Genomic DNA, 24,266 nt, shown 5'->3' with positions numbered 1-24,266 from the left:
TTTTATTGTTTTGCTTAATAAAGAACACTAATTTGAGATTTTTGTTTGTTTGTTTGTTTATTAACATAGCATTCTTCAACATCCAAATATTCTTCAGTGTGTTGGACGTTGTGTGGAAGCAATCCCCTATCTTCTGGTGTTTGAATTGTGTGACATGGTAAGTTTCAGAAGAGAAATCGAGTTTAGATTTTTAGAAGACTTAATTTGAAAGGCATATGAAATATGTGAACATATCTCTTACTTCAATTTCAAGTACTTTGCTAGTAATTTACCTAAAGATCATAAATAACCTCTTTTTGGAAGCATTTCTTTACATGTTTCTACTCAGTGAGGAATATCATGTTAGCTCTTAAACTTCTCTCCTGGACCCAATTTGGCCGTGAGGTCAAAAATAATTTAATTACTTCTTGATCTTTCATTCATTGTGTGGCCTACCAAACAAATGGATGAGGCCAAGTTCAAAGACCCAACTCAGCTTTATTAATAACTGTGGCAATGTGATCTTATTAAATATCTATTAACCCTAACCTCCTGCAAACTCTTGTATATGTTCCTATCCTTTTCTCTATCTGTGTCTTAATATGTAAACTTTTTTCCTGAGTAATTAACTATTGGGCAGCGCACTAAAGAGGATCTAAAACTTCTTCCCTCCTAATACATTTGTTCAGTTAATCTCTTTTTTTTTTCTTTTGTCTGTTTTCAGTCAAACCCAGTAATTCTGACATTTAAATCCATCTGCTTTACAAAGGATGGAGTTCTAACCTCACACTGACTACTACTTTTATACATAATCCTTAACATTAAACATTTGTGTAAATAGTCAATTCTTGGACAGAGCCCAACTTCTAATTCAGCATGTTTCTCATTGAATTCCTATATGTGACTTGTACTCCTGATTCTGGCTCCAGGGTAACATCTCTTATGTCCAAAAAAACTCTTATATCCATCAGATTCTGGTCCTAATCTAAACTCATCCTTAACATATGATTTAACATTCTAGTAGAGTGCTAAACAACTTGTGATAACTTTTTAAACAGCAATGTTGCTCTTCCTCTTAAACACCATATGTGGTTAATTCATCCATGATTTTCAGTTTTATTGGCATAGCAAATGAAGAAACGGTGTTCCTGCTTGTTACCATGGCCTTTGCCCACGAAACATGCCTAGCTTTTTAAAAGATTTACTTTTACAAGTCTTTATTATTTCTCCCTCCCTCTCCCCTCATCCCTGTTAAACAGTAACAGAAAAAGAAAACCTTCATGACATATATGTGTAGTTCATTGAAATGAACTCCCACATTCTTATTGTGCATTTTGAATCCACCACCTTTGACTGGAGGTGGTTGGCCTGTTTCATCTTTTCATTCTTTGGCTTCATAGTTTATTATTGTATTGATCAGAGTTCTAAAGCCTCTCAAAGTTTTCTTTCTTTATAGTGTTGGTTATCGTATAAATTGTTCTCCTGCTCACTTTACTTTGCCTTGGTTTATAAAGTTTCTTCAGGAACTGCATTCATTTGTTATAGTTCAATACTATTCCATTACATTTATATACCATAATTTGTTTGGCTTTTCTCCATTAGATGTATACTTCCTTAGTTTCCAGGTTAGAGCTGATACAAAAAAACCTGCTAAAAATATTTTTGGACATGTACTTTCCCTCTTTATTCGATCTCTTTGAGGCATAGTCCTGGTAGTAGTGCATTTCTCTAATTACTAGTTATTCAGAGCACTTTTTCATTTAATTGTTGATTGTTTGAATTTCTTCCTTTGAAAACTGGCTTTTCATATCCTTTGACCATTTATCAGGAATGGCTTATACATTTGGATCTATTTCCTACATACCTTGGATGAGAGATTTTCATCTTAGAAATGTCCCACAAAGATTTTCCCCAGTTAATGTGTTTCCCTTCTAATTTAAATATATTAGAAATGTCTGTGCAAAACCTTTTAAATTTTATATAATCAAAATAGCTTACTTTATCTTTTGTAATTACCTCTCAGTTATTTAGTCAGTATAAACTATTATCCTCTCTAGAGATCTGAGAAGTCATTTATTCTTTGTTCCTCAAATATATTGATGTCACTTTTTAGAAGAGACACCTTGATTGACTAATCTTTATCAAGTTGCACTACCTCAGTACTAATTTTTATTTCATAGTAGCTCTGCTTTCACATAGATTCCAATAGTTATTAGGCTTTCTGAACATAATACTAGAGTTGATGTTTTTAAAGAAGCAAGTAAATATTCCACATGTAAAACAAGTAGTTTATTTTTCTAGTATAGGAATTTTTAAAATTGCAATCTAATATAGAGAGCATTGTTATTTGTAGCCCTTTATATGTGAAAAACATTTGTTTCTTTTCTCTTGATTAAATATTGAAATTTAATAAGGACAAATGTAAAATCTTACATTTGGTTTCAAAAATTCAGCTTCTGAAGTGCAAGATGGGAGTGACATGGTTAGATAAAAACTTGTCTGAAGAAGAATATAAGAATTTAGTGCAAACTCAATATGAGTCAATTGTGGCAGCCAAAATGCTTACATTATCTTGGGCTGCATTCAGAAGGATATGGCATTAAGGCTTAACTAGATGATAGTTTCACTTTATTCTTCTCTAATAACATATTTAGCATATTATGTTTATTTCTAGATGCCACTGTTTAGAGAAGGGCCTGAATGATCTGCAGAATGGTCAGAAGAAGGGCCTTGAATTCATGACATATGAAGGTTATTTCAGAGAACTGGGCATGATCAATTAGAAAAAGAAGCCATTTAGGCCTGTTGGCTATCTTCAGATATTAGATTGTCATTTGGAATCAATCAACAGGCAGTTACTACACTAAGCACTAAGATAAAAGGAAAAGAAAAAAAGAAAAAAACCCTGAACTCAAGGAGCGTATGTTCTTTTGGAAAGACAAGTATGTGTGGAAGAGGGATTCAGTTTATACTGTCTTATCTCATTGGTCTGTTACAAATAGAAGTTACAAAGCTGCAGATTTGGATTTATGTATAGTAAGGGGAAATTTTCAAATAATTAAAACTGATCTGAAGTGGAATGGTTTATCTCATGGAGTTGATGGTTGCCTTTCATGAGACGTGTTCAAAGGCCACTTACTGTGTATATGTTCACCTTTAACTAGATAATTTTTGAGATTTTTCAACCCTGAGATTCAATGATTCTTCAGTTTGTACTGTTTAAGGGAAACAAAACATTTCACAAACAATCTTTCAGAGCCAGAAAAATCAAGAAGTAGAATGTACTTTAATGATCAGTTTGGAAGCCACAATATTCTAATTTTTAGAATTGATTAAACTTCTCTTACTTGAATAGAAAATGTGAAAAATGCTTGTCATTCTTACATTGAAGCATCAGTGATTTTAAATCATAGCATTTTCTAGCCACATTAGGCAGGATCCAATTTATTTTCACAGGTCTGATTTTCTGAGTATAAAAATTTACTTTGATTACGGCATGGAAGAGTGAACCGAAAAGGTAACAGTCATCTGTAATGCTATATAATTGGTCGATCCTGTTCCAAACTTCCCTACTTCTGTCGTGTGCTCTACCACCTTTCCAGTTACTTAGGTTTACAACTTTAGTATTATCCCTAACTATGGATTCTTCCTTACCCTACCTCAGTCAGTTGTTCATTCTTACCATTTCTACCTCTGTAACATCTCTTACATCCATCTCCTCACTATTCATAGAACTACCACTCTAGTTCAAGCCCCCATCATCTCTCTTGCTTAGACAATTTCAGTATCCTCCCAATTGGTCTTCCTGAATCCATCCTTTCCTTTCGAAATTTTATCCTCCAAACATCTGCCAATGTGTTTTTCTTTTCCCAAAGTACTTTATTCCTAAAGTACAGATCTTACCCTGTCACTCCCCTACTTATTAAATTAATTGGTTTGGCATTATCTCTCTTTCTTTTTTAAAAACCCTTACCTTCCGTCTTGGAATCAATACTGTGTGTTGGTTCCAAGGCAGAAGAGTGGTAAGGGCTAGGCAATGGGGGTCAAGTGACTTGCCCAAGGTCACATAGCTGGAAAGTGTCTGAGACCAGATTTGAACCCAGGACCTCCCATCTCTAGGCCTGGCTCACAATCCACTGAACTACCCAGCTGCTCCCTGCATTATCTCTAAAATAAAAAGTAAATTTTTGTTTGACCTTCATAGCCTTTTACAACTTAGTCCCATCCAATTTTCCCTACTTTATTCTTCTTTATGCATACTGCAGTCGAAGCAAACTAGCCATCTTACCATTCCTCATACAAAAAATTCATTCTCCCATCTGCGTCCCATTTCACTGGCTATCCCCCATTCACTCCTTCCTCATCTGCAGCTTTGAATGTCTAGCTTCCTTTCAGGTTTAACTCAAGCACCACTTTATATTTGAAGACTATCCTGATCCCCTTAGCTCTGGTAGCCTTCCTCCTCAGTATTTTTTATGAACATATATATGTACCTGCGCTAGACTCCTCAAGGGCTAACACTTTGACTTTTGTGGTTAGATCCTCATTGCCTCAGCACCATGCCTATGAAGTATTTAGGAGACACTTAGTAAGCGCTTGTTGATTGATTGATAGTTTCATTTACATTTCCTTATGAGATTTTAAATATTGTAATATCAATTTTGAAGATAATGCAATCTAAGAAAAAGTGAATTAATGAACATAATTTGTTAAAGATTCTTCCTACTCCTTTAACAAAATGATACTCTTCAATTATGTGATATTCTGGAGTAATGTTTGAGATAATTATTAAACAAATGTCATATTACTACAATATTATATATTCTATATATAGAGATTTGAGAAATAATATGAGACATTTGGAAAAGCTAAAAACTATATTAGAAGGAATTAATATGACTTTAGAACCATGGTGTGAATAGATCCGTTCAAAATAAATTCAAGTAACTTTTGATAAGGGTTTCATACCTTTTACTGAAATATCATTTAGTCTAAGTGGAATTCATTTTAATCTTAATTCTTCAGGTCATCCTAACACATGCTCTCTGCCTTTGGCAGCCATATTTTTCAGAATGTTGGTTTTCTTTTCTTCCCTCTCTCCCTTATTTGCCTGCCTACACAATAGTTTAAGCAGACTTTCATGAGGCAGAGCAATATATTTTTTAGCAACTATCAGAAACTTATATATAAAACTATCAATAATTATGATATAGTAAACTCTCAAAATTCCCAAAGTACTGGATTTCTTCTTCCTTTTTATCATTATTAAACAATGTATAATAATAACATTACATGCTTGCACCTTTAGTTCTAGATTACAAATGCAAAATTTAATTTGATCTTCACAACATCTCTGGGAAATTGGTGGTGCGAATATTACTTCTGATTTTCAGATGAGTGAACAGGCTTAAAAAGAGGTTAAGTATGTCTTGCCCTTACACTGCTAATTGTGGATCCAGGACTAAAACTAGTGCCTTCTGCTTTCTTGAAGTATGTATGTATATTTAGGCTAACTAAGCTGGCTTTCTAAGTATGTAGGGTTTTACTTAAATTTGTACTCATTTTCCATTATTTCAAAATTATTATTTTCTATTGCAGTGAACACACAAGCTGAAATTGAATCAATCAACAAGCATTTATTAAACATCTACTATGTGTTAGACTTTGTGCTAAGGAGACAAAGACAAAATAAAATTGTTCCTCTCTTCAAAGAACTTATATTCTTTTAAGGAAGGTCATGTGCACACAGTATATATAAAATAAGAAGTTATTTTAGTTTGGTGGGGGAGAGTAGTGCTAGTAATTGGGGAGATCAGAAAACTCCTATAGGAGTTGGTATTTTTTTGGACTCGGAAGGAAAATAGAGTTTCTAAGAGGGGGAAGTGAGGAGGGAATGCATTCTAGGCATTGAAGACAATCCTATGTACAGGACACCAACAGAACTTGTAATGTCATGTATGAGGAACAACAATAATTCCAGTTTGACTGAACTTAATATGACAGGAAGTAATGAGTAAAGGCTAGGAAAGGTTGGACAAAGTTTTGAAGGCCCATAAATAGGAACCAGTGGAGTTTGTATTTTTCCCTAGATCCAGTAGGGAGCCATTGGAGTTTGTTGAGCATAAGAGTTGCTTGGTCAGGCCTATGCTTTCATCTTTAGCTTATTTAGGTACCTGGGGAAGATAGATTGGGGAGTATATTGAAACTTGAGTCAAGGAAACCACCTAGGCCTCTATTGCAGCAGTTCAGGCAAGAGGCAATGAAGGACTGAATTAGGGTAGTGACTGTGACTAAGAGAAGAAAAGGGATGGGAGAAACGTTGTGGAGGTGGATTAGATATGGGGAGAAAGAGGAAAGAGCTGTATGTAGGTGGTAAACTTAGGTGACAAAAAGAATAATGGTCTGCTCAACAGAATGAGGGAAATGAGCCAGAAGTAAGGGTGTGTTTGGGGAGAGAGATGAGCTCTATTTTAGACATTTTGAATTCGAGAAGGCTACAGTTCCGGTTAGAAATATCCAGTCGACAAGTGAATAATATTGCTCAAGATAGACCATGGCAATTGGACAAATTTTCTCTAGAGATCATAATAGAGTTCATGGAAGATAATGAGGTCATCAAGAGAGTTTAGAGAGAGAAAAAGGTCCTCTATTGAGCCTGGGCTTAGACCCATAGTTACAAAGTGACTATTTTCCCGAGAATCAACTATCATACTTGTAGGAGAACCCAAAACAGGAGGATTGCAAGTTATAAGATTGTGGTGCCTTGTCACTGTTAAATCTTAGTATTGATGTGCACAAATGAGCCTTTGTAGACAGTTGTTCTTCTTACAAATACTCCAGTTTACTAAGGGGGAGGTGAGAACAAGGAGAACTCTTTTGAGTTGTATTATAGTTCTTCACTTTTAACAAAGAACAAGCACTGTTTTGACTGTGTGAGTACACACCAAAGGTGGTACAAAAAATAAACAAGTGAAATGATCTCATTAATTCACTGTTAGTAAGTAATTAAAAAAAAATTTTTTTTTAAATTTTTGTCCAAGAAAAAGCTGTTGCCCTAACTTGTAAGCTAATTCAAAGTAAGGATTTTCCACTAAATGGGTTTTCCTACTCTCCCTACCCCCCTCTTCACATTAATAGCCACTTTCTTTGTAAATACTTCTGTAGCCCTAGCATTTGTACTGTACTTAGATCCAAGTTGAGAGTGCTTATTAAAATCACTATTAATAATGAGATATCAATTTTTCTATATCTGCTAAGAATTTAGTAAAAACCTCAAAGACATAGGATCAAAGAAGGAAAATTGACTTCATTATATATTCATGTGCCTTCATTTTTGTACCTTCTTTGCTTACAAACTGAAATTCTATCAGTGGTAGAATTACTTAAGTGTAACAAGTTAACCACATATAACTAGGTAAAATGTCATTTTAATAGGGCAGTTATTACTCTTTCTACAACCAGGCATCCTAAATATTATATCACTGAGTGATTATTGATTCATATACAAACATAATATGGGCTCTGTAGTCTCAAAAAACAAATGTCACCAAGTGCCAGTTAAATAATAATAATAATTAAATAACAGTGAAAGGTTTGTCAGGGAACCATGCCACAAGTAGAATATGAACTATTCTTAAAGTAAGGTTCATAACTTCTCATTTAAGCTTCCCTGCTATAAGAAATAGAACCATGGGCTTTACTTAGCAATTATCAACAGGGAGCCCCATGTTCTAGGGGCAGTTTCATAACTCCTTCCTTTGTGTGGTATAGAATGGATCTTGGAACCTATATATATGTTATTGACAAGGTAGATGTTGTATATGTTAATCAGAAAAAAAATTCATTTCCTAATTCCTGAATACTTCAGGAAAACCCTACAGTTAGCTAAAATATTTTCATTGACAATGTAGAACTGATTTCAGTTTCATTAACAGTTCTACAATATGTATATTAGGTGCTGTGAAGATATATGAAAAATAGTGTAGTTAGTCTCTACCTTCAAGAAAGTAACTCTCCCTGGAAAGACCTCCAGGAATTGATGCAGAGTGAAATGAGCAGAATCAGGAGAACGTTGTACACAGAGATGGATACATTGTGGCACAATCAAATGTAATGGATTTCTCTACTAGCAGCAATTCAATGATCCAGGACAATTCTGAGGGACTTAAGAGAAAGAACACTATCCACATCCAGAGGAAGAACTGTGGGAGTAGAAATGCATTAGAAAAACATATGGTTCAATGGGGATATGATTGGAGTTTTGGCGTTAAAAGGTCACTGTATTGCAAATAAGAATAATATGGAAATGGATTTTGAACAATGACACATTTATAACCCAGTGGAATTGCTTGTCAGCTCAGGGAGGGGGTAGTGTAGGGGGGGAAATCGTGAATCATGTAACCATGGAAAAAGAATTCTAAATAAATAATTTTTTTAAAAAAGAAAGTCACACTCCTTATCTTAATGAGGAAGATTGCTTATCCCCATTATAGATAATGCTTTTAGATAAATCTTAAGGAAAACTCCCATTTACTCTTATGCTTTCTAGTGTTTTTAATAGAAATGAATATTGAATTTTATCAAAAGCTTTGTTTACATCTACAAAGATAATAATTTGATTTATGTTATCGATATAGTCAGTTATGCTTAGTTTTCCTAATGTTGAATCAGCCCTGCATTGTTGATGAAATCTCACAATAGTGTGTGATCTTTGTGATATATTGCTGTAATCTCCTTGCAAGTATTTTATTTAAAATTTTTGCATCAAAATTCATTGGGGAAATTTGTCTATAATTTTCGTTCTCTGTTTTCAGTCTTCCTCATTTTAGTATCAGCATCATATTTGTGGAATTTGGGAAAAACTCTTTCTTTGCCTGTTTTTCCAAATTATTTATATAGTTTTGAGATTAGTTGTTCTTTATTCATTTTTTTTACTTGTGAATCCATCTGGCCCTGAGGATTTTTCTTTGGGAATTCATTGATGACTTAGTGGATTTTTTTTTTAAACCCTTACCTTCTTTCTGTCTTAGAATCAATACTGTGTATTGGCTCCAAGGCAGAAGAGTGATAAGGGCTAGACAATGGGGATCAAGTGACTTGCCCAGGGTCACACAGCTGGGAAGTCTCTAAGGCCAGATTTGAACCTAGGGCTACCCAGCTGCCCCCTTGGATTTCTTTTTCTAAGATAGTGTTATTTAATTATTCTATTTCCTCTTCTGTTTATCTGGGCAATTTACATTTTTGTAAATATTCGTCTTTTTCACTTAAATTGTCAGATTTATTAAGATTACAATTGGGTAAAATATCTCTCAATATTTGCTTTAATTTCCTTGTTGTTTATGAGGAATTTTCCTTTACATTCAAATTAACCAAATGGTTTACCTATTTTGCTTATTTGTTGTTGTTTTTTTATAAAGCCAGCTCTTTATTTGATTTTTTTAGTTCTTTTTTTTTTTTTCAGTTTTAATAATCTCTCCTTTGAGCTTCAGGATTTCCAGTTTGGTGTTTCATTGGGAATGTGTTATGTATTCTTTTTAGTTGAATGCTCAGTTCATTGATAGATGTAAGTAAGTATTTAGAAACATAAATTTCCCCCAAGAACTGCTCTTACTGTATCCTGTTAATTTTGGTATATTTTGGCTTTCTCATTGTCCTTTATAAAATTATTTTTTCTATGATTTGTTCTTTGACCCACTTATTCTTTAGGATGAGATTATTTCGTTTCCAATTAATTTTTTATCTATCTTTCCATAGCTTTTTGTTCAATTTAATTTTTCTATCATTTAATAGTTTGGTGGTAAGGTTTTTATGACTATACATGATGAGTTTTTGTGTAGGTGCCATGTACCATTGAGAAATATTCATATTACCATTTAGTTTTCTCCCCAAGTTCTAACATGTAACTTTTCTAAAATTCTCTTCATCTCCTTAATTTTTATATATTTTATGGTTAGATTATCTAGTTCTGAAAGGAAAAAGTTGAGTTCTCCCATTAGTACCATTTTACCATCCTGTTTTACTCTTCTTTAAGAATTTAGATGATATGCCATTTGATGCATATACATTTAGTATTGATATTACTTCATTGTCTGTTACCTTTTAGCAACCTATAGATTCTTTGCTTATCTCTTTTAATTAGATTTGTTTTTCCTTTTGCTTTGTCTCAGATCATGACTACTATCCGTGCTTTTTTATTTCAGATGATTTAATTTTAATTTAAATCACATCAGATGATTTAAACTGTTATAATCCCTGAAGTATAGAAGTTATAGTAAAATAATTTTTATGGAAATATTCTAAATTAAATTAAAATTTTAATTTAATTCTACTTCTACCTTTACTCTGTGTACCTCTCTGCATCAAGTGTGCAGAGGATTCTGGTTCTTAATCTGCTCTGCTATTCGCTTAAATTTTATGGATGAGTTCATCCCATTCACATTCATAGTTATAATTATAGTTATTTCCCTCCATCCTATTTTTCCCCCCTTGTTTATCCTTCCTTCTCTCTCCCCTCCTTCACAGTTCAGTCTGACTGAACTGTTTGAAAACTAACATTAGGTAGATTAGACTGGATCAAACTGTGAATCCCAGAGACAGAAACAAAAATAACTATAAGATTTATTTGAAAATGTTCAAATCAAATTAACTGTCTTAACATGTTCAGATGATTAAATTTTAATCTCTTATTTCTGGTTAGAGGGACAACATTTTACCTCATTAGCCTTTTCATCTATGAAGAACAGTAATTTTTATTCTATTTGTGTTAGGAGTACTTGTGAAAAACCAAAATAGTAGCTTGCTTTTAAAAAACATATAATGAATGGAACTTGCATTTTTTAAAAAAATGAGTCATATTTATTCTGAGCATACTTAATGTTTGAGTCATGCCTATGCCTTTTAACATTATTAATTCTTACTTATGTTGTTCTTACTAAAATATAATGAGCTTAGAATTCATGGTATAGTTGTAGAGAAATAAAACCAAAATCTTATCTTGTTAGAGATGCAAATTGAAGTAACAAATGCAGAAAAGTAATTTAAACCATTTAATTTTTTAATTTTAAGTCCAGTAGATCGTATGCTACACAATAGCCATTTTTGTGTTTGAATCCTCAGTCTCCATTATATTGTCTTGCATAAAGTAGGTATTTACGAAACTCTTATTAGGTTAATGAATGAAATGACAAAGTACTTGGCTCACTCTAACATATCACATCCCTTCATAAAAGGTGGAAAGTTTTTTGGCTCCATTACTGATGTTCTGAACAAGATGTAATATTTTAAGATGGGCACATTTTTTTTTTGTTTTTCACTATGGTTTATTTGGATTTTTATTTTGGAGTTTTGGTTTTATATGAATATCTTCTTACAAAAATGAATACAGATGTATGTTTTGCATGATAATGCACATATGTAACCCACATCAAATTGCTTACCAGCTCTGGAAAGGGAGAGGAGAGGGAAGGGAAGGAAGGAGACAATTTAGATCATATAACTTCAGAAAACTTACATGGAATATTGTTATTATATGTAATTGGCCAATAAAATATCTTTAGAAAAAAAGAATGTTGGCTGGACTAATTTTCAGTGGTACATAAGAAAATGAATACATACATATTTTGATTTCTCTTCCATTTTCAAGTTAGTAGTTAATACACCATTAAATGCACTTCAACCCCTCACATTCCTAGATGAGCACATGATCTGTTTATAAGTTTTTGCTTGGTTAACATCACCCTTTTATTTACCAGTATGCCAGAAGGAAAAGAGAAAGAATATGGACACATTTTTAAGTTTGTCAGTTCCCTGCATGAACAATCAATTGAGAGCTGCTTTTTCCTCAAAATAATCATGTATTAGATCATGATCAAGTCCAAACTCTTCATTTCTGTCTTATATAGTTCTATTTTCTTTTCCTTTTCAGCCATCTGTTAATTTTTCTATTTGTCCTCAATGTAATTTTTATGAATTAGGATGACAAGTTATTTTCTTTTTTCCTTTTTCATGGGCTATGAGTTTTTATTATTTTTTCAAAGTATGGTAAGTTTCATCATCATTTGTATAGATCAGGTTTTTCCACAGCAATACACAAGTAGAGGATTCCTTTTTGATAAGCCATATCAAGTCTAACTGAGTTATAATGTATTCTATTAGATAAATTAGATAAACTTCAAATGTGGTAAATTAACCCTTTTTCTTAGGTATTGCATAGTTTCACTAGGTTTATTATAATCTATATAATAAAACTGTTTCCTTCATTTGTGAAAAGAACACTTTCAGAAGTTAATATCTGAGTTCATCAATTACATTTTAGCTAATACTTTATTGCTATCGGGATTCTATGTTTATATTTAATGAAATTCATCTCTGAAAATCTTACATAGTGAATTATTGGACCAAGATTTTTTCAATTCCATTGTTTATTCAGTTTTCAAATGAACATCTCAAATAATTTCTATTCTGTTTTCCCATTTAAAACTGATAAAAACTACCTGACAAGATTCTCTCCCGTTGACTTTCCAGCCTAAGGCAATTTCAAATTCTTACATTACTTTTAATGTTTTTAGGACAGTTACTATTGGGACCTTTAATACAATATTTAATATCATCTGTATGTATTATCAACTTGTGAATCTCCATTTGAATAATCTTTACATTCCCATGGGATGTAGAATCTAATGTCAGTATGAATAGTAACAGCAGAAATGGGTAGCATCCTTACCTCCTTCCTCAATTCAGTAATAAGGCACGGTGGGAGATTGTAAACCTTTGATTTGAACCATATAAATGGATTGAAAATAAACTGTATTATCTGTTTATATTTGTTCTGAAAGCCAAATTTACCTAACACATAATACAAGTAGTCCCATTCAATTGCATCAAAGGATTCTTGGCATCTAATAAAATTTCTGGTATTGGTTCCAATTCCTTTCTTGTATCCCAAATGATTATATTAACCAATGTAGATTATCTGATGCTTGTCTCCCAGGCATAAAGTTCACTTGAATCAAGGTCTATTACATTTATGATTACTTTATTTAGTCATGTGGCAAATGTTTCTGCACTATTTTATATCGAAGCACACTGTATAAGTGGAATATTTTTCATAGTATTGCTAAAAAGGGATAGCATGCAGTTGCCAGTAGAAGGTCATATGGGAAAATTCTTAATAGTCTCAAGGTCTGCAGGCCATCAGATTCCCAAAACATTGATAATATCTACTGCTGTAAAAATACAGTACAAGCTATTTAAGCGCATTGCATTTATTCACACTCGACATCTAATACTAAAGGCTTTTTAGCTTGCTGATGAGATATAGAAGTTAATGTATTGGTAAGCAACCTAAATTTCTTTAAAGCTATTCTGAAAGTGACTCGACGTCACAGAAAGTATTACCAATTATCCTTGCTTTTCAAATGACACTTGCCAAGCTGCTTGAAATTCCCATCTTTCAACTTAGCTTCTATAGAGCATAGGTGAAACGGAAACAAATACCTCCAAGAGGGAATTTTATGCATCACAATCATAAGGAAGCAAATATAGTCAACTTGCTCTAAAAATATTTCAAAGGATTTTTCAAATATTAATTAACCTTATATCCTGGAGTCAGGCAACTTCATAAAAGCGAAAAAAGAGGAAAACTACATTATGGGATATCAAGGGAAACACAGACCTATGTTTACAAAGAACACAAAATGAACTCTGTACTATTAAATATCACAGGAAACTTGTTGAAACCTAATATTTATGTATTCAGCATAGACTTGAAAATGGCTTAATAAGGGAAAGTTTATTATAAAATTCAATCTACTTCACTTTTTCATGAAAAAATATTTGCCACTAACTGATTACTACTTTTGATAGAGGACCTATATATAAGAGAATCAACAATTGTGGAGATTAAATTTAACTTTTCCCTGATTGTGAAAATTAAATTAACTCCCCTGCCCATTTTTAGATTTAACCACCAAAAGTGTAAACATACTACTTACAGCTTAGTGGGGAGATCTGCCTATTTTTAGATCTAATAACCAAAAATATAAACATTCCACTTAATTATTTAGTGGGAAGGTCTGTGACCCACCTGTGCAATAGTGGGTGATGAATCAGAATCGAATGACTGTCCCCTAGGCAGTCCTAAGCAAGGCTTAAGACTATGATTGGCCCACGTAAAAAGTGGAGGAAGGCACAGGAAGTGACACAAAAGAGTCTTTAAAAGGAATTACAACTTCCTGTGAGACTTATTTATTCATTCTTTGGAGTTGAGATTGGAGAAGAATCTGCTGACTGGACCTGAGACCCTGTTCCTGGTGAGGTTGTTCTTAAATCTCTTCCTTTGGACTGGCATGTGGTGAGTGAAAAGGCTGCCTCCATTCCTGGATTTTCTGAAGAGACTAGCCTCAGGAGAGACTTATCCTCTTGAGAGAGACTCTCTGTATCCCCAGGTCCTTGGCTACAAGAGCCAAGGCCTCTCCAGTTAAGGACTAAACTCCTCTGCCTGGTTTTGAGCCAGGGTCAGAGTAAAATACTTGATGCTTAGGCTAGATATCTTAACCTATCCTCCCTCTGATTTTCTTACTTCACTCTTTATTTTTTGTAAATAAATTGTAAATAAATCTCTTTGGAATAAATTAAATCCCTGGCAACCCTATTTTAAATATAATCCAGTTCAACCTTTTTATATAATTAACCTCTTTTTTCTCCTAACACAATCATGTATAGAAGATCATTAGTATACCTTTTTGTTTTTTTTTTTAATATATTTTATTTGATCATTTCCAAGCATTATTCGTTAAAGATCATTTTCTTTTCCTCCCCCCCACCCCCCATAGCCAACGCGTAAGTCCACTGGACATTAGATTACCTTTTTGTTTTAATTCTGATTTATACCAGACATGATCAATTTAAAGAAACTGAGACTGACTGGCCCATGGAGATGAGGAAGTATCTGTCTTGTGAGCAGTTCCTTAGGCTGAAGTTTCAGAGAAAAGTAATGTACCAAGGCTTCTTCAACATCTTGCTATATATGTTTAAAAATAATTATGTTATGAGAGATGCAATGAGATAAATTTCCAGCATTTCAATCATCACTCTTTCATGTTTCCATGATCTGAGAGGAAAAAAGTTATCTACATATATGTGTAAGACATACAAAGACAGTATCCTTTAGTCAATTTTTCAGAGAATAGCCACATTATTTCTTAATGATAGTAAAATCTGTTGGGATCTCTATAGATTTTTGAAGGGAAATGGATGTTTACTTAAAGATCTAATTCAAAACATATACATTCATAGTACTCAGATGAGAAAACTTATTTAACAAGACTTCAAAGTTTCTGTCAGTGTAATCAGCTCTTAATAGAACATTCTTTCTTGTGTATCATATATGTGACGTGAGATTCACACAATATTGTTATAATCCAGAAGTAAAAAAAGCTCTTTGAGTATAACTATGACATGATCCATTTCTGTACTGCTCATTATGACTATAATTACAAAACCAAATTCTACAAATAAGAGTTTTGTCACTTTGGTTTTGTTTTAAGTACTTACTTTACAGTCTGCTGGATAGACATTATTCTACAAGCTGAATGTTGGAAGTCAAGCATATGCATGTGAATATGTTATTTTAAGAGCTTTCTGGCTAGCATCATTTACTCTTTAAGTTGTATTTAATTAATGTGATAAAAAGGGAGAAGAAAACTGAAGTGAACAGAATTGTTGGCCTTTGGAATTAAGAGAAGATAGTCTTTAATAATAAACAAGGTGGCAAATAAGAAACCTAGCTTTCTAGAATTAGAAATAGTTCTGCTTAAGAAAATAGATACTGAATACAAATCAATTTTTAATACGAATCTAAAATACTCTATATTTTTTTTTAAAAGGGAGCAAAGAAGACACCTACTAAATAGTCAAAGTTTAAAGATTCAAAACATTAACACGTAAATGCCTTGGCCATTTTAAAAAACACAAATATGGTGCATTCTAAAGATTTCAACTCTAAAATACCACCCAAAACCACTTAAATAACTTTTAATGATATAGTTCTAAGAAAAAAACCTCAAATATAGATTTTACCTGTAGGAATACAATCTAATAAACTAAAATTCCTAACACCTAAGAAAAATATCAGCATAACCATTTATATATTCCAACATACAGATTACAAAAACAAATAGAACAATTTGTTAACATGATTTATAAAACATATGTTCAGGATACTGATTTCTTTAATTTTGCTACAAACATTGGGCCCCAGGCTTTACCTTTGTCTGGAAGCACCAACAACCCATATTCCTGTCCACTAGGAGCATGAGATGCTGCACTAGCCATTTCCTTCATGTCCACTGGGAATATGTTACTATGAGAATTTAGGACTTGACTGATTACTTCACTGTTTTCTGCCTTGGAAAGTGTGCATGTAGAATAAACCAGTAATCCTCCAGGACGCAATGCCTTGATTGCTGACCTTAATAGTTCTAGCTGTACAAGAGGCAATTCCTTCCTTTGGTTTAGCCTATAGGATGCCTTCTGGGTATCAGAAGAGAATAACCAACTTCAATCATTTGAACGTGGGGCATCGACTAACACCTTGTCAAACATTTCAGGTTGAAGATCTCCTATCTCTCGGCCATCCAATTCAGACACTTTTATTATATTCATCATGGGTTGTGGGATGAAGGATTCTAGTGTCTGTTTCAACCACTTCGATCTCAGATTATCATACTCATTGCAGTGAAAATAACCTGGATATGCACACTGTAGAAGAGCTACTGATTTACCCCCAGGAGCAGCACACATATCCAAAACTCTTTCTCCATTCTGTAATTCCAGAGCCAGCACTGGGAGAAGGGAGGCAGCATTTAGAAGATATCTTTTCAATTTACCAACTTGATGTCTCTCTGAAGGTATTCGGCCAGGAATTCTACTAACGTAGCATGTCAATGATTCAAGATAGTAGGGAAAATATCCTTGAAGAAGAGTATGATATCTCTTCAGTTGTAAATCCTTTTCTAGCTCAAAAGGATAGTTGAATCTAATAAAAAGGATTGCATGTTGCCAACATGATGGAGATGTCAAGATGTCCCTTATTGTAATCCATGAATCTCCAAGCTCTTTGACATATTGCTTCTCAAAATGATCCAACACAACTCTGCAAATCTGTTTTGTAAGTTTTCTTTCTGATTGTAGTTTCAGCTGGCTCAGCACCATTCCATCAAGGTGAGCCCTAAGCGATCGACTGCACTGGGGTCCGCGGTCGGGATCCAAAACATCTCGCAGAACAGGAGCAACTGGTCGGGCACATTCTTTAATGCCCCATACCAACTCTAGCTTCACTGTATTCATTTAGTTGACTTCCAATAAATTTCAAATATAAATTTCATGTTGCTATAACCTCTACTTATGTGCTTATGATCTCATTCACTTTTTTATAGGATTTGCCCATCTTAATTCATGTTCATCAGGTAATATAAAAAGAACTAAGAACAACAAAAGAATAAATTAAACAGATGTTTTATTCCTAACATAATTTTACTTCATATCGATAAGCTTTTTTTCTTATCTTTCTCCCATAGCTATCCATGTATTAAGAACTGAGCTTTGGTACAGGAAGTTCATCTTCTTAGGAATACCTCTTGTTGGAAGGATGGGAGGATAAAGTACAGTTTTTAAATTATGCTCTTCGCTCCTTAATTTTCTCTTTTCTATTAACTTTTTTGTTTAACAAGCATTTATTTTCTCTTTCTACACACTACCCCCACAAAAATCTTTATACCACTATAAAACTGTAATATGCAACCTAAAAGTAACCTTAATTTGCATTTCTGTAATTGTTAGCGATTTATAACATTTTTTCATGTCTGTAGATAGCTTGAATTTCTTCCTTTGATAACTGCTTTTTCAAGTGGTTTGATCACTTATTAATTGGAGAATGGCTCTATTAAATTTTTGTGGAGATGACTCCAAATACATAAAGTTTGTAAATGATGACTTTTAAAGCTGCAAAAATCTCAGAAAAAGCACCAACAGCTAGCAGAAAACCTTAGTGGCAGAAAAGGTGGTCAGATTGAATAGCCAGAATGAACCAGTTGGTTATGATTGTTATTTTTATAAAAATCTGTGCCTTATATCTCAAATTTAATACTATATACATACTATATAAGTAACTACATAATGGAAGAAAAATAAAATATCTTAAGGAACTAATATCCATTTATAAGGTTATATGCCAGCATCTCTAGTTAGCTTCATCACCTAACGTCCTGAGCATTATATACCCCCAGACCTTTTCCTTTATTTTAATGTAAAAGAAAAATAACCTGAACATCAGACAGGCAGTTTGAGATGACAAAGATCCAAGCAATTAAAATGAAATTATAATTCTTATATAGTGAAAGGCTTTCTTATTGAGATGGATTTACTACAAGGTTAACCTTGCATCTGCCCAATATCCTGGGTGTTTAACTGTCTCCATCCCATTCTGATTGTAGCTGTTTTACTAGTACCTCACAGAGAACCGTGCCCAAATTTTTTCAGTCTCTTTGCCACTTCTCCAAAACTCTCTTACATATTGTGTGTAAAATATCCCCACATGAATGTAACAGTCAATTTAACGTTTGAAACTTTGGTGCTAGGGGAGTATTTGAGCCTGGAGTTGGAAATTTGAGCTCTACAGTAGCCACAGTTCAAGACCATTTCCACTATCTCAGACAGCAAACATGACTTAGAGATAAAGCCTGCTCAGAGGGACTTAATCTAGCCCTCATGATCTCTTCCAGTTGATAGCCTTCCTTACAAAGCATACCTACTTTCTTTCTTCCTAGCAATGATCAGGGGCTAACCCTGGTACCTCCTAATTTCATCAACCCAAGTATTACCACTCATACCACCTTCCTGTTTTCTGGAACTCCAGAACTTTCATGTATACATGTTTCATTATTTTATGGAATTTTTTTTGGAATTACACTATTTAATGGAATTTTTGCCCAGGTCATTACCCCTCTCTCTCTCTCTGTCTCTCTCTTTCTCTCTCATGTCAAATGAGATTACATATGTTAATTTTTAAAAGGTTGGACTTGGTTATTTAAGAGTGTGGTAGCCAGGAATTTTATTTACAATTTATTTACAAAATATCGAAAGAGTAAAGCAAGAAATCAGAGAGAGGATAAGGTAAGATATCTAGCCTGAGCACTAAGTAATTTACTCCTGGACCCTCCGGCCAGGGAGAATTAGTTTCAACTGGCCTCGACAAAGCCGAGGACCCTGGTAGTGTCTCTCAAGAGTAGGTCTCTCCAGAGGATAGTTTTTTCAGAAAAATCCAGCAGTTAAAGAGTCAGCTTTTCACTCATCATGTATCATTTCAAAGGAACAGGGCCTCAGGTCCAGTCAGTAGATCAAAGAATGAAGAATTCCTCCACTCTCCACTTTACAAAAAATGAACTCCATCTCACAGGAAGTTACAGCTCCTTTTCAAGATGCTTCTTTTGAGTCACTTCCTGTGTCTTCCCCTAGTTTTACTTCTACCAATCACAATTGATGCTTTGTTTTAGGACAGCCCAGAAGGCAGGCAGTAGATTCTGATTCATCATCCACTATCACACACATGGGTCATAGATCTTCCCCACTCAATGTGTGAAATAGGGTGTTTGCACCCTTGGTGATTAAATCTAAAAATCTCCATATTTAACTTTTAAGTACTGTGTTCTAAAAATAGGGGTTACAATTTAATCTTCATAATCAGGGGAGAGTTAAGTATTTTCATTGTTACAATCAAGGGAGTGTTAAATTTAATCTTCACACTACCTTATTTATTGCTTACTTCCATTATTAGACTGTTAGATTGCATGAGGATAGAATCTATTTTTCATATACTTCAACCTATTATAATCCCTAGAGCATAGACATTCAAATATGTATCAAATGAATTTTTATGGAAATGTTTTTTAAATGAATCAGGGGACCCCAAACTTTTTACACAGGGGGCTAGTTCACTGTCCCTCAGACCTTTGGAGGACTGGACTATAAAAAAACTATGAACAAATCCCTATGCATACTGCACATATCTTATTTTAAAGTAAAGAAACAAAACAGGAACAAATGCAATATTTAAAATAAAGAACAAGTAAATTTAAATCAACAAACTAACAACATAATGGCAGGGACCATTATGTTATGCATCTAGGGGAGTATGAGGGCCATTGTACTACCAAGTTTCCCCCTAAATAAGACACTGTCTTATATTAATTTGATCCCCCCAAAACAGGAGGTGTCTTATAAAACACCCAGTGGCAGTGGTGGGCTTCTCACAGTAGAGGCCCACCGCTGATGTCACAGGCCAGATCACCACTATCTGATGCCTGTATACAGTACTGGAGGTGGGGCTGGGCCTGTGGCACTGTATACCGCTGTCTGGGATAGCGGAGGCTGCAGCGCTGGCTGTGATGGGCCTGTCATACCTTGCACCACTCTACTGGGCAGCAGATTACACAGTGGGGAATCCCCTCTCCTAGATCGCCGCTCATGATGCCGACGTCTTCCATTGTGCAGCCACATAATCCTTTGTGCAGTGCCTCATTCTTGTTAAGTTACTCTCAGAACAAGGTGCTGGGCAAAAGGGTTATGTCCCTGGAAGTAGTACTGGATGTGAGTGACACTGTACTTTGTGGCACCACCTTATACAGTACTCTCACTGACCACCAATGAAAGAGGTGCCTCTTCGAGAAGTTCGGTGGGGGCCAGATGAATGGCCTCTGAGTGCCACTTGTGGCCCACAGGTGGCCCATGGGCCATAGTTTGGGGACTCCTGTACTAGATAATTTTGTGCCTTCTTAAAGTATTATGCCATAGCTATAAAGTGTGTGGGATGTTGAATGGAGAGACTTTGTCACTGTCGTATTATCACAATGACAGCTAAACTATATTTGTGTTGAACTTGTCACACTGATAATCTTAGAGGCATCAATATGATACAAGCTGAGTTCCTCATCTCTGTGTCTTCTTTCAGAAACCTCTTACCTTTTTTCAGGAGCTAGGTAATTAGGGTAAGGGTTAGGGTGGCTGGCTCCTGCTGCTCCTCACTCTCCCCCACCTTCCCCTGGGAATGAAATTGTTCTACCTCTTCACCACTAGCCATCTTTTGTGCTCTTAGATAGCAGGCTATGCCTGCTCATTGCTGCTGCCATCATTCTTTCTAATATCTGCCCACTGCTGCCACTCTTTTGTTGCCATCCTTAATCTCTTGTTTATCATAGCTGCTTCTTGCAGACACTCCTGTTGTCTGTTAGTCATTGTAGTCACTCTAACCTCTGCTTCTGATCTTTGTTGCTGCTTCCCTCTGGTGTTCTCTGTTTTTTTTTCCTTTTATTTCTCCTAGATGTCTACAATTTTGATAGAAAAGACTAGTAACTTTTATATGTATCACCATCTAGCTAATGTGTCCTTTTTTAATTGCAGTGAATCATGCAATCACAGTACATCAAGACAAGTTTGGAGAGAGATGAGAGGCAGGCTGTGTTAGTGAAGAAATAGTGAAGCATTTCTCAGGATTTATTTGTTCCTTCTTACTACTTTTGATCACCCATGCGTCAGTATATCTATAATCTCATTGTTATTCCTTCCATCTCCTCCCTCTCTACTTTTACATTAGTGTACCCAAGGCCAGGAATACACATCTACTTTATCTCTCAAGTGCCATTTTTATGTCAAGTCTTTCTCCCTACCCCTAATGATTAGAGCTCACTCATATTTACTTATGTACATGTTATGTTCCTCTAGTAGAATGAGGGGATTGAATTAGATAACCTCTTAAGAACCATCTTTAAATCTCTAGACCCTGGCTCACAGCCATATAGAATCACTAGGAAAATATTTATTTCAAGTTGGAGCTTGAGGTTAATGATGGTAATGTACAGGTTCCCAGATGCATTCCATCACCAAATACCTTTTCATTTGATTACTCTGGATATGAGACAGTTTCCAGACTGCTAAGTTTTTACTATACTAGACTACTTGTGGTTACTTAAAGATAAACTGCCCTTTGTCACCTTAGTTTAAAATCTCTTATGTATCTCTGGAATATCTTCCCCTTCCCTCTCGTGCCTGCCCATTAAGTTTCTATCCTTCATGTCTCAGATTAAAAGCTACTGTTTTCACAGGGCCTTCCCTGATTCTTCCCATTGGCCTCCAAACTCCCAAAGTTGTTCAAAATGCACTTCTTAGCTGTACCTCATAACAATATAACTTCCTTTTAGCTTGATTATCTGTGTACCTTTATTATCTCTTTTAATAGATTATAAATTTCATTAGTATAGGGTCTGTACTTTATAATGTTGACATTTAAATTTAATAAAATATTTTATGCCTTTGATCTCTTTTCATCTTCACAAACTCTATGAGGTTAGGCACAGCAAGTATTATCCTTATTTTCCAAATGTGAAGTTAGTCTGAGAAGGTGTTACTATCCCAGATCATATAACTGGGAAATTCAGAGCCAGTGAAATTTGTCCTGATTCTGGGTATTATAGTAATAGATTTAATAATATCAGAAGCTTAAGGGCATTACAAGACTAGTGCTCAGGAGTCCATTCTTTATTTTTGATCATTTATTCAATTAAGCTTCTCTTTGAGAACCTAACTTGTGGAAGTCCCACTGATGAGATTATGTAACATCCCTGTTTCTAAAAGGAATAAGACTCTCAAAGAGTCTGCTGTCTAATAGAAGAAACATAACCTGCTTGTAGCTTTAGAGCTGTAGAAAAGTCCTGAAGTCAGAGGTCTTAAGAAGATCAGTATCTTAATCTGTTATTTTTCACCTGTAAGCAAATCACTTAAGGTTGGGCCTCAATTTCTTTATCTCTAAAATGAGCAAATTGGGCTAGATGATCTCTGAGGTTCTTTCTGGTTCTAAAGCTGTGATACTATGAATATAGATCCTTCAGATCTCAACTTTTGCTCTTTCTGTTATTTCTCATCTTTGTGATATAGCTATGATATAGCTTAGTGACTAATACAGATCAAGCATTCATTAAATTTTTCTTAAATTGAATCTTTAAAAACAGTTCCTAAAGATTTGAGATTTATTAAATTATAGTTTACAAAATGTGACTTGTAATTTTTTACAGCTAAATGTTTACATATCCTCATTTTATTTTATTTTTCTCAAAAGAGGCATTAGAAAGTGTTATTTCTTGAGACTTATGTTAAAAAAAATTGAATGAGTGGGGATGGCCAGTTATTGGATTTCCTAAGAAATAGCAAAGAATTTTTCATTAAGGGGGAAATATAATATACACCAGTAATAATAGTTTTATATGAGAAGATAGCATAACTTCTGTTGGATAAGAAGTAGAAAATGAGATTGCTACAGTTCCTAATTTTAAAAAAGAAAAAGATTGAAAATTTTGCTTAACAAGAACAATTTTCTCGTTATTTTATTACTTTATTTAGCATTTGATTCCTTTGCTACCTATTCTCCCATTGTTTAGTTATGTATTCTCTTGTCTTATGTTCTCAGAACTAATTGAGGATAAAGACAAAATCGGGCAGCATTTCTATTTCTAAATCACAACTTTTGAAACATTTTGTACTCTTTAAATCAATATTTGTTTATTGGAGAATAGGGTTTAAATGTTTATACTAGCAATGTTTATTAAAAATTGTAACTTCTATCTGTATAATACTTTTTTTCAAGTTGAGAAAATTCTGATCATTGAGATTGTAAATAGACTGGCACAGAACAAAGTTTCAGGGTTTTAGTCACATCTAAACCAAACATACGTTAAATCAATTGATAAATACATTACAAACTTTATTATGGGGATTTAAAAATTTTTTGTAGAAAAAATATCATGAAATCATTCTATGACTTAAAGAAATGGGGTGAGCACTTAAATAATGCTGTCCTAGTTGATTTGAGATCTAAACTTGCCTTAATTACCTTTTTGCTACTACCAATTTTTCTGCTCTCAGATTCGTTTCTTTTTTTTTTCTCCCACTCTCCCCTTTTTAGGGGCAAACCTACTCCCTACCTTGTCAGCTAGCTTAGCTCATAATTGAAATGCACAACTATATGACTAAGAAAGTGTCTTGAGGTCAGATTTGAACCTAGGACCTTTCGTTTCTGTGGCTTGCCACCTAGCTGCCCCCTTGAGCCTGAAGGAAGTCAGAGAAACCAGAAGGTAAAGGTGAGGAGAAAGAACATTCTAGGCATTAGGAACATGAAGGGTCATGTACAAGGAGCAACATGAAGATCAGTGTAGCTACATTGTGGAGCACATGGAAGAGATTAA

The 24,266-nt window shown here is 34.2% G+C and overlaps 2 protein-coding genes across 2 annotated transcripts in view; one reads left to right on the top strand and one right to left on the bottom strand.

Moving 5' to 3' along the window:
- LMTK2 (lemur tyrosine kinase 2) overlaps nucleotides 1-24,266 on the top strand; it is a 136,412-nt gene that overhangs the window by 71,046 nt on the left and 41,100 nt on the right. Inside the window, exon 6 of the mRNA XM_007498274.3 lies at nucleotides 70-157. Within this exon, the coding sequence (XP_007498336.1) occupies nucleotides 70-157 (88 nt within the window). The remainder of the gene's footprint in view (nucleotides 1-69; nucleotides 158-24,266) is intronic.
- Nucleotides 16,062-17,544, bottom strand: LOC107649543 (tRNA (cytosine(34)-C(5))-methyltransferase, mitochondrial-like). Its single transcript, XM_056806514.1, is given in 1 exon segment — nucleotides 16,062-17,544. A coding segment is annotated over 1 exon segment (1,134 nt). The 5' UTR covers nucleotides 17,326-17,544; the 3' UTR covers nucleotides 16,062-16,191.

The sequence above is a fragment of the Monodelphis domestica genome, chromosome 7 (genome assembly GCF_027887165.1).
Source record: "Monodelphis domestica isolate mMonDom1 chromosome 7, mMonDom1.pri, whole genome shotgun sequence".
NCBI classification, from domain to species: domain Eukaryota; kingdom Metazoa; phylum Chordata; class Mammalia; order Didelphimorphia; family Didelphidae; genus Monodelphis; species Monodelphis domestica.
This window is presented reverse-complemented; position numbering and strand designations above follow the sequence as displayed.